Genomic DNA, 10,679 nt, shown 5'->3' on the forward strand with positions numbered 1-10,679 from the left:
GGGGCGTGTATGCGCGAATCCCCGCTAGAGGCAGAAGATACGGACGCGAGGGGTAGGCTGTGGTCCGAGCCGGGGAAACACCAGCCATTAAGGCAGGTCTACATCGCGCCCACCTCCGACTCCTCAAGGTCAGGGCCATATCCTTCCTTTACTTAGACCCTCCCAGGGCAGGGCCCTGTACCCCTCGGACTGGGAATGTCCGTTCCTATCAGGCACAAAGTTAAGTTCCTCTTCACAAGGGGCGGGAGCGAGGTCTTCTCGCCGAGGCCCGGCCCCCGCAGTGGGCTCGGGCTGACGTCACTGCGGTGTGGCTAAGGGGACAATCCTCTCCCTCAGTCTCGCCAACTGCCCCCCTCACGGCCGCCGTAAACGCCCACCGTGGGGCACCGGGAGAGAAGGGGAGCTCAAGGATGGAGAATCCACCCGTATACCCCTAGGAGGTGACTAGCGGAGGCCCCAAGCCCGATGGGGTGAGGTCTCGGCGAAGACTTCGGGGAGCCGGAACACATGCGCAGGGGTCTTTAAGACCTCGGTCGCCAGTGCCGCTGCCGCGGTTACTAGGAATGTGACGTCACGCGCGGGCGGGGGGCGCCCGCGTCCGGGCGGAAACGGAAGGGGCGGGGCTCTGCGGGCAGAGTCTGTGTGGTGCTGCCGCCGTAGCCGTCGCTGCTGCCGCTGCCGCTGCTGCTGCTGCCAGAGCCGGAGCGGGCTGGGCCGCGGAGGCAAGATGGTGGACTACAGCGTGTGGGACCACATCGAGGTGTCTGACGATGAAGACGAGACGCACCCCAACATCGACACAGCCAGCCTCTTCCGCTGGCGGCACCAGGTAGAGCGCGCGGGCCCAGCGCCTTCCCCCACTCTCGGGACTCCGCTTCAGAGTTCTGACTCCTGATACTGCTGGGGGCCCGGCCATTGACACCTGGGTTTCCCACCCTACAGTCTGGACTTTCAGGATCGCCCGGGGTTCCTTGATTCAACTCCGGGGCAACAGAATTGCCGAGACCCTTGAGTTCCTTGCCCGCGATCCCGGGCCCTCCCCCCTCCCCCCTCCCCCCTCCCCTTCCAATTTCTTCTTGGAACTCCCAGTTGACCCCTAGGGCACCTTCTTCACAGTTTAGACTACCAAGACAAGCTTTGGACGTGCCCCCCCCAATCCATTTGGGACCTTCCACTTACACCCAGAATTCTACCTCAGAATCTGCACCCTGAACCTTTCGGGTACCCACTTATGATCTTGGATGTCCCATTGGCCCCTCCCAACCCCCAGAGTTCCCAATACTTTAAGTCTAGTCTGTGACCTGCCTTTCGGAATCTTGACGGTGATTCCCATTTAGATGTAGAGGTTCTCCTCCTCTCAATAGAGCAAGGAGTTCTGTCCTCCCCCGAGATTTCTGTTCCTGGCCTGGGACTCCAACCCACACCCAGGACCCCTTCCCTAGAACGTAGACCGGTGCCCCACCAGGACCCTCAGTCCCATCTAGGACTGGAATTTTGAAACCTGGTTCCCCTTCAGATTGAACCACCAGCTCCGCCCTGATGGAGCCTCCAATTCCGGCTGCTCTCCTTCAGCCTCATGCACTGTACACCCAATTTCCCATTGCATCATGAAACCCTACCCACGTGGCGTCCTGCCCAGCCAGAGCCCCTGCCCCTAATTGGTACTGCAGGCCCAGTCACCACCCACCCCTGAGACAGGCTTCCTGTAGGAACCTCCGCCAGCATTGGAATGCCTCATTCAAGCCCAAGTCCAGGACCTAAACCCACCCCACCAGCTTCCTTCTGACCCCAGTTTGGTCTGCTGTTCTCAGACACCCACACTGACCCTGCTTTTACCAGGAACCCTCCCAGTCTGATTCCAAATTCTCTGCCCCTTCTTTTATTTATTTTCCCCCAAATCCAGACCCCAGGATCCCAAGTCTGTGTGTTCTCTCACCCCTCTCCCTGACCAGCAGCGCTCTCAGGCCAACAGAATGGCTCTCATGAGACCTAATGTTCTAATCTACTCCACCAAATCAGAGCTCCTGCACCCACATTCCTATGCTTGTTATACTCTCAGACTGAGGGCATATATCTCTCAGAATCTTCCAGTTAGGAATTCCTCACCCCACCTTCCCATATATCAGCTCCCAGTCGTTTATCTAGAAGCTTCTAGAAGGGCCCTTCCCCATCCTGCCAAGACCCAGCATTAGTCCCTACATCTGGTTCCCAGTCCCAGTTCCAACCCATTCCTTAAAGCAGCAGCCTCCTGGGTAGTGTCTGCCGGGTGGGCCCCTGGAGTGTAAGGAGAAAGTTCTAGCACTTCTCTTTCTTGCCATGTGTAACATTTTATTATGAAATATTGAAGATCTCTGCAAGCTCTCAAGGCGATTCTTGGGAACACCTATTTCTGTCACATAGTTAATCTGTATCGCCGTGGGGAGGACGGTTTGGTCCTGCTGAGTTGGGAGGCTGCTGTCCCCTCTCCTGCAGCATCCTCCTCCCACCACACCCTTCTCCCTCTTGGCACAAAACCTTTTCCTGGCCTGCCGCTGGGAGCCCCAGGGCTGGAGTGGAGGCAGGGAGCCTGGTGTCTCCAGCACCCGGTTCAGCGGCCACCAAGCCTGGGTGCTCATCCCAGCCCTGCCACAGGGCCATTGCTGCTTTAGGGGGAGCGAGACCCCGCCTCCATGAGACCGTCGTAAGGACGACGTGAAATGAGATCTGAAAAGAACTTGGCTCAGGGCCTGGGAGGGAGTACGCAGGACCAGAGGGGAAAGGGGGATTAGAGGAAAGGTAGCCTGCTGTGCTTCTGAGCACAGGCCTGCCCACCCGGGTTCAGATGCTGGCTTCTGCTGAATCACTGACCTGCTGCATTGCCCCCAGTGAGTTTTGATCTCTCTGTGCCTCAATTTCTCCAGCTGGGGATCTTATTAGTATCTCCCTCATAGGGTTGTTGTTGCCTTATGTATTTAATGTGTGTAATGCTCTCAGGACAGCACCTGGCATGTAATAAACTGTGTAGAAACTTTAGCCACTATCATTATTATTACTCATGTAATTCACGCTCATGGTAAAAAAATAATCCAAAGGTTCCAGAAGGGGACCAGCGAGTCTTCCCGGCTCCAGCTCCAGCTCCCTGGCTCCCTTGCCCAGAAACAGCCACCAGTACTAGTTTCTTGTGGCTCCTCCCAGTGAGCTGTGTGGTATCCAGGTTCTGTGAGCCTTGGGTCCCCTGTCTGTAAGGAGGGCAGTGATACCTGTGGCCCCTTCTCGCTGCCAAGGCTTCTGCCCTGCCCAGCCTGCTACAGCCCCTCCTGGAGACGTAAAGCTCAGGCCGGGCAGGCTGCCACCCCCAGCAACTCCAGGAGGCCTTTATTTAGCTTTGGCCTCCCTGGCGGCTGCTCAGAGGATGCCGGGAAGATTTTGATGGCCGTCCAGCAGAAACCAGCAGTGTGGTAGATTCCTGCTGCCACCCAAGGCCAGCTATAATGCCAACCGTAACCCTCATAAGGCAGGAGGAAGGCTCCAGGTGACACAGTCCCATCATGGAAAAAGAGAGGTGGCAGAGGCCACAATGTGTCCTCCGCAAGGCGAGGGCCTCATCCGAGTGGGGAAAAGTGAGGCTCAGGGTTGGCCATGTCGGTCCTATGGGGCGTTAGAGAAGGATTCAGGTCTCCCGATTCTCACCCACCGTCTTCCTGGCCCTGTGCTAGAATCTGGAGATACGGTCTCTAGTAAAGCACAGAAGCAAGTTAGCAGACCATTCTGGTGGCCATGGCCGTGGCCGTGGCCATTGACGGCGGTGATGACAGTTGAGGACATGTATACTGAATGCTGTGTTGCAGGCAGTTTCCTGGGAGTAACTCATTTAGTCCTCAAAACAACCCTGTGAGACCCCATTTCATAGAGGGGGACACCAAGGCAGGGAGAGGTATGAGACTTGGCCAAGGTCACATCACCAATAAGTGGTGGAGCTGGGCTGCTCCCAGTTACCAGTTATAAGCATTTACTGGATATCGAGCTAAGCACTTGAAGTACATTTTCTTGTTTGAGCCCCAGTACAGTCCCCAGAGAGAGACAGATTGTCCCCTGGGACAGACAGTAATGACAGTAGCCAACGTGGGAATGGTGCTGACTGAGCACCCAGCACAGCTCTGGACTGTCTACTTTTATAACCTGTTTTGCTTTTCCCAGTGCAACCTTGGCACTGTTGTCTGCATCTGACAGATGAGGAAACTGAAGTTAGGGGATTGGCCCAGGGACACCCAGCCATTACATGGTGGCTGTGAGATATGACCCCAGGTCTGGTGCCCCAAGGCCTTCTACTAGCATCTCATCACATCATCTGATGATCACAGAGGGGCCTTTGGGGCTCAGTGACTCTGGGGGTCAGGCACTTGGGGAAGGCTTTGTCGAAGCGGAGACTTGGGGACAAAGCAGATGGAGTAAGGGGAAGAGAGTTCCAGGTGGGAGGAACAGCATGTGCAGAGGCTAAGAGTCAGGAGAGAGCTGGTCCATTCAGGGCTAGCATCAACCACAGGGGCCGGCATCGGCCTGGGACCCAGCCCCCCAAGGAGCCTTGGCCATCTGGCCAGCGTGGGGCAGGGGTCTGGGGTCCCCTCTGAACCCAGACACTCCAGTCTGAGGTAGCAGGGAGGGCTGTGGTCAGACAGGTACATTTCAAAGACTCCTGTGGCAGCTTCCGAGCCTGGATTGGGGCGACAGCGATGGAAGATGGTGGCACCTCTCAGGGTTCAGTCATTGGTCTGGGTTGAGCAGGCACTGCTGGGAGCCAAGCAGGGTTGCAGAGTGACAGGGCCCAGTGATCTGATAGGAGTCGGGATGGGGGACTGAGGAGATGGGGTGCAGTGGAAGAGGAGGTCTGAGGAGTGGCGTCTAGGGTAGGGGGGGACAGGAGGCTGGTGGGCACTAGGCTGGGCTCAGGAGGGCATGCTGGCCTGGAGACAGAGCTGAGCGGGCCTCTGCAGATCCAGGTGCAGCACTCGGGGTGGAGCAAATTGGAGAAACAACTGGAAATGAAAAATGTCAGGGGAGTTTCCTGGTAGCGTAGTGGTTAGGGTTCTAGGCTTTCATTGCCGTGCCCCGGGTTCAATCCCTGGTCGGGGAACTGTGATCCCACAAGCCACGTAGTGTGGCCAAAAAAAAAAAAAAATAGTGTCAGGATTTGGTGGCAGCGAGGGAGGGACAGGGCTCACAACAGGCCTCAGCTTGGGACAGGAGGCGGGGGCAGGCTCTTTGCTGAGGGAGGACACAGCAGAAAAACAGGTCTGGGGGGCTCCGGTGGGGAGTTCAGTTTGGGGCACAGAATTGGAGGTGCCTGTGGGACACCCAAGCAGCGGTGGCTTGAGGGGCGTGGTGGGCACAGGAGGGTGCCCGAGTGTTACTGAGGGTGGCTCCAGGGAGGAGGGGGAACCTGAGACCCTGGGGAGGGGTGAGGCCTCTATCCAGCACCTTATTACTTTATTACATCCAACGAGGCTTTCCTGAGTCCGTACTGTGTGTCAGGCCCAGTTCCTGGCTCTGGAGGCACAACACCTTCGTGGAGCCAGTATCCTTGGAGGAGGACAGTGCCCAAAACATGATAAATAATTGTCACAGGCTGTTGTCGGGTGACAAGTGCTGAGGAGGAAGATCAAGCAGAGCAGAGTGGGGGGAGGTTGAGACCTTCAGCCTGGTGGTCAAGGAAGGCCTCATCTGTAAGGGACTTTTTTTTTTTTTTTTTTTTTTTTGCCTCACTGTGCAGCTTGTGGGATCTTAGTTCCCCAACCAGGGATTGAACCCGGGCCCTCGGCAGTGAAAGCACGAGCATTGGACCACCAGGGAATTCCCTGTAAGGGACATTTGAAGATGATAAGGGGGACTTCCCTGGTGGCCCAGTGGTTAAGACTCTACACTCCCAATGCAGCGGGCACAGGTTCAACCCCTGATCAGGGAACCACAATCTCGCATGCTGCAGGGTGCGGCCAATGAATAAATAAATAATATATATTTTTAAAAAAGAAGATGTTAAGGATGCCAGGGTGGGGGGTATCTGGGGAGAGAACATTCCAGGCCAAGGGAACAGCCAGTGCAAAGGCCCTGAGGTTTGAAGTGGGTTCGAGAAAAGGTGAGGCAGCCAGTGTGGCTGGAGGGAGGGGTGAGCAGGAAGAGGTGAGGCCATGGAGGGCACGGGACAGATTGCGCACGGCCCTGTGGGTCACAGGGAGGACTTAGGTTTTTGGTCCAAGTGAGGTGGCAGCCGTAGAGGGTTCTGAGCAGAAGAGGGACCCGCCCTGGCTCAGGTGCACCTGTAGGGGTGAGAGCGGGAGCTGGGAGTCCGGCACACGGAGGTTGGTGCTGACATTCTCCGAGGTCATCCCAGGTGCAGCTGTTGGGGTCCTGGGGCTGGGGCTGGGGTCAAGGGACAAGCCGTTCCGCAGAGTGATGGGCCGTGCCTGTCCCACAGGCCCGGGTGGAGCGCATGGAGCAGTTCCAGAAAGAAAAGGAGGAGCTGGACAGGGGCTGTCGCGAGTGCAAGCGCAAGGTGGCCGAGTGCCAGCGGAAGCTGAAGGATCTGGAGGTGGCCGAGGGCGAGGGCAGCAGGGCCGAGCTGGAGCGGCTGCAGGCCGAGGCACAGCAGCTGCGCAAGGAGGAGCGGAGCTGGGAGCAGAAGCTGGAGGAGATGCGCAAGAAGGAGAAGAGCATGCCCTGGAACGTGGACACGCTCAGCAAGGACGGCTTCAGCAAGGTGTGCGAGGGCTGGGCGCGCTCGGCAGACGGTGGCAGGTGTGGCCGAGGGGACTGCTCAGGTCCAGGGACGGGTGGATGGAGGTGGCGGGTGAGGGGATCATGTGTGGGGGCCCAGGCAGGTGCGGCACCCCACCGGTACCCCCCCTCTGATCTGCCCGAAGGCCCTAGTCCGAGGCCACACCTGCCATGCCCACGCTCCCACCACGCTGATGTTCACGGCGCCGTCACCACCTCCACCCTGGATGGGATGGGCGCTGCGGCCGCGGCCCACCTGGCCACGCTTGAGGCGCCGCACAGCCTCGCCCCAGCCCACTCCCCTTCTCACCCCACCACAGAGCATGGTCAATACCAAGCCTGAGCGGGCGGAGGAGGAGTCGGAGGAGGTGAGGGAACAGAAACACAAAACCTTCGTGGAGAAGTATGAGAAACAGATCAAGCACTTCGGTAAGTTGGGCCCAGGTGGGGGCCCGGTGGGCGGTGCACGTGACAAGGGGCTGGCCTCCGCCTCCAGGGCCCTTCCAACACCTTGCCAACACCTTCCCGCAGGCATGCTCCGCCGCTGGGATGACAGCCAGAAGTACCTGTCGGACAACGTCCACCTGGTGTGCGAGGAGACCGCCAACTACCTGGTCATCTGGTGCATTGACCTAGAGGTGGAGGAGGTACGTGGAGCCCGCCCCCGGGGCTGGGGAAAGGCTCTGCCCTGGGTCTGCCACTTGGTGACGCCGTGCTTGTTTTCCCTTGGCAGAAATGTGCGCTCATGGAGCAGGTGGCCCACCAGACCATCGTCATGCAGTTCATCCTGGAGCTGGCCAAGAGCCTGAAGGTGGACCCCCGTGCCTGCTTCCGGCAGTTCTTCACCAAGATCAAGGTAGGGAGGGGCCGGAGTGGCCAGGGCAGAGTGGAGGGTGGTCCGCCTCAGGGAACCAGCCTGCGGTCCACTGGGGGAGACAGACATGGGTTTACTCGGACTCAAGCCCCTGTGATCAGTCCTCAGTCAGGAGAGGGCTGGGCCACGGAGGAGCTGACGAGTGGTCGGCTCCTGGGCAGATTTGGAAAGCCGAGCTGACACGATGTGCTGAAAGTCCTAAGCTGGGGTGAGGGCCAGAGTCAAGGATGCCTGTGGGTTTCTTACCTGAGCCCCTGAAGAGCAAAGCTATCCCTGCTGAGCTGGGGGAGCTGCAGGACAGACTAAGGGGTGTGACCGGGAGCTCCGGGGTGGCTGTGTTGCATTTGAGATGCCCGCTAAACTCCACAGGAGGACCCGGAGGAGGTGGGTGTCACGAGTCTGAGGTTCAGGGGCTTGTGCGGGCAGGGGGTCGTGAGCACAGAGGTGTGAAGTCGAGCTCAGAGGAGGCAGAGGAGAGCCCTGAGGCCCAGGGTGCCCGTCTGTCAGTTCAGGAGCAGATGCGGGGAGCCCTGGGGCGTCTCTGAGGACCTGCAGTGGGGCGGTCTTGGCTCCCCCAGTTCAGTCCTGTGCACGCCCCTGCCCCCCGCAGACTGCTGACCGTCAGTACATGGAGGGCTTCAACGACGAGCTGGAGGCCTTCAAAGACCGCGTGCGGGGCCGGGCCAAGCTGCGCATTGAGAAGGCCATGAAGGAGTACGAGGAGGAGGAGCGCAGGAAGCGGCTTGGCCCCGGCGGCCTGGACCCCGTCGAGGTCTACGAGTCCCTCCCTGAGGTGCGGCTCCCTGGGCCCTGGCGGGCAGCAGGCAGGCAGCCAGTGGGGTCCCCAGGCTCCTTGGGACCCAGGCCCTGACCCCGCCCCTCTGCACCCACAGGAGCTCCAGAAATGCTTTGATGTGAAGGACGTGCAGATGCTCCAAGATGCCATCAGCAAGATGGACCCCACCGTGAGTAACTGCGCCCAAGCCCACCTGGGCCAGCGACGTGTCTCCCTCCGCCCCCTCCAGCTCTGCTGCCCACATCATTGGTAGAAGCGTCCCTCCTGGGCTTCTCAAAGGAACAAGGGACGTTTTGTCACTCTGTGGCCAGCACACGAGGCAGCCAGGCACACCAGCTGACCCCACCTTTGCCAGCAGCTCAGAGTGGCCCAAGGAGGGGGTCCCTTTCCAGCCTCAGTTACCTCATCAAACCACTTTCTCTCGATATTAACTCACAGAATCCATGGGGAGGGCTGAGCACGTAGTTGGTGCTGGTAAAAACAGCAGCTGTTTGGAGCAGTCACCGCGCTGGTAGATAAATACTTTGAGTCTTGATAGACCTCGGTTTGACCCCATTCCTGCTGCCTGTCTCACCGGTTGGCCACACTGCTTTCCTCATCTGTAAAAAGTCTAGTCGCAAGCCCTGGCCCAGGGTTTCTAGATGCTTCTGTGGGAATGAACATCTAGACCAAGGGTCTTCCGCCTATGGCTTGCAGGCTCAATGCCTGTCTCTACATAAAACTTGATTGGAATGCGGCAGCCAGGCTGGTTTATTTTCATCTTGTCTGCGGCTGGTTTTGTGCTACAACCATAAAGCTGAGGCACGATGGGTTGAGGTTTTGACAGAGACCCGAGGGCCCGCAAGCCAACGATATTTACTGTCTGGCCCTTTACAAAAAAGTTTGCTCACCCTTGTTCTAGACTACACTGTTTCAACTTGAATTAAAGTTAAGTGAGATTTAAAGTTTCCCTGCACCGGCCACATTTGAAGTACTCGGTAGCCACACGTGGCTGGTGGCTACCGTATTGTACGGCACAGATTACAGACCATTTCCACCATTGCGGGCAGTTCTTTTGTAAAGCTGTAATCTAGAAAGAGCAGGAAGCAGGCTCGAGGATGTGCAGGGCATGGGCGGGCCACCAGAAGGTGGCAGCCCAGCCTCACCAACCCACCCTTCTCGCTGCAGGACGCGAAGTACCACATGCAGCGCTGCATCGACTCTGGCCTCTGGGTCCCCAACTCCAAGTCCAGTGAGGCCAAAGAAGAGGAGGAGGCGGGTCCCGGGGACCCCTTGCTGGAAGCCTCCAGTCGGGGCGACGAGAAAGACGTCAGTGCATGACCCACCTCAGCTGCTGCCCGACTGCCTGCAGGCCCCTGTGCGCCCCTTTTCAGAAAACAAAAATAGACACCATCTCCCCAACTCCTGGCTTCCTCCACTTTGGCTGCTCCCACACCTAGCCCGGAGGGGCCTGCCCACCCCCCTCCACTGACCCCACTCCCCGAGCGCTCATCCAAGTCTGCTTTGAGTCAAGGGGCTTCATTGCCTGCAGCTACCCCACTTCAGCATTATGCCAAAGGCTCGGGGGTCCAGGGAGGGGTAGAGGTTGCCAGGCTGGTCCACAGGGTATGGGTGGGGTCCCCAGCTGAGGGCCCTGCCCCAGTCACTGTGGGCTCCGTTTTCACTGTTCATCTGCTGTTGAGTCTCCTACATAGTAAACAGCAATTATCTTCCAATAAAGGATTTCAGATGCTCCGCGAGACCTCAGGAGGGCTGGCACAGCTCTTCTCTTGCGGGGTGGGAGGGAACCCTGGTCAGTGTTGGCAGCTGGGCTTGTGATGCCCCCAGCTTTGCCCTGCAGCAAATGGGCAATGTCCTCCGTCCTCACTCCAGGCTCTCCAGGAATGTATCGTTCTGCTGCCTGGAACACTTCCTCAAGACACCTTTGTGTCAAGGGTTCTCACTCCCCCCCCCGGCCCCCGTAAGTCTTGGGATTATCTCATCCCTCTGAGCCACCCCCCACCGTCCATTCAGGAGCATCAACTTGCACCGTGTCTCACCTTCCACGTGGCCAGCTCTGCCTCCAAAACAAATCTTGAGTCTGTCCACTGCCCTTCGTCCTCCACCCTGGTTCAGGTCCCTGTCACCTCTGGCCTGCATGGCCACTCCAGCCTCTTCCCTGTCTTCCTTGCCCTCACTGGACCCCAGCAGGCAGCCGCCAGTGGGCACCTGTGAACACCTGAGTCAGGGCACATCCCTCAGAGCAGAAGCCTAAGACCTCGC

At 58.4% G+C, this 10,679-nt stretch overlaps 1 protein-coding gene across 1 annotated transcript; it reads left to right on the top strand.

Annotated features, from left to right (window-relative positions):
• The first annotated feature begins 609 nt into the window (after positions 1–609).
• CDC37 (cell division cycle 37, HSP90 cochaperone) lies at positions 610–10,151 on the top strand. The gene is made up of 8 exons (XM_065874081.1): positions 610–829; positions 6,449–6,730; positions 7,068–7,176; positions 7,279–7,394; positions 7,481–7,603; positions 8,232–8,414; positions 8,515–8,586; positions 9,585–10,151. Exons 1-8 carry the CDS (start codon positions 728–730, stop codon positions 9,735–9,737), a joined length of 1,140 nt encoding a protein of 379 aa, XP_065730153.1. The 5' UTR covers positions 610–727; the 3' UTR covers positions 9,738–10,151.
• The last annotated feature ends 528 nt before the right edge of the window (positions 10,152–10,679 follow it).

This window comes from Phocoena phocoena, chromosome 3 (assembly GCF_963924675.1).
Source record: "Phocoena phocoena chromosome 3, mPhoPho1.1, whole genome shotgun sequence".
Taxonomy (NCBI): domain Eukaryota; kingdom Metazoa; phylum Chordata; class Mammalia; order Artiodactyla; family Phocoenidae; genus Phocoena; species Phocoena phocoena.

What these genes read in the sequence shown, in the direction of transcription:
- CDC37 (XM_065874081.1), top strand. Translation starts at nt 728, where the DNA reads ATGGTGGACTACAGCGTGTGGGACCACATCGAGGTGTCTGACGATGAA. An exon ending in TCTACGAGTCCCTCCCTGAG is followed by an intron (nt 8,415 to 8,514) that starts GTGCGGCTCCCT and finishes CTGCACCCACAG; the next exon opens with GAGCTCCAGAAATGCTTTGA. An exon ending in TCAGCAAGATGGACCCCACC is followed by an intron (nt 8,587 to 9,584) that starts GTGAGTAACTGC and finishes TTCTCGCTGCAG; the next exon opens with GACGCGAAGTACCACATGCA.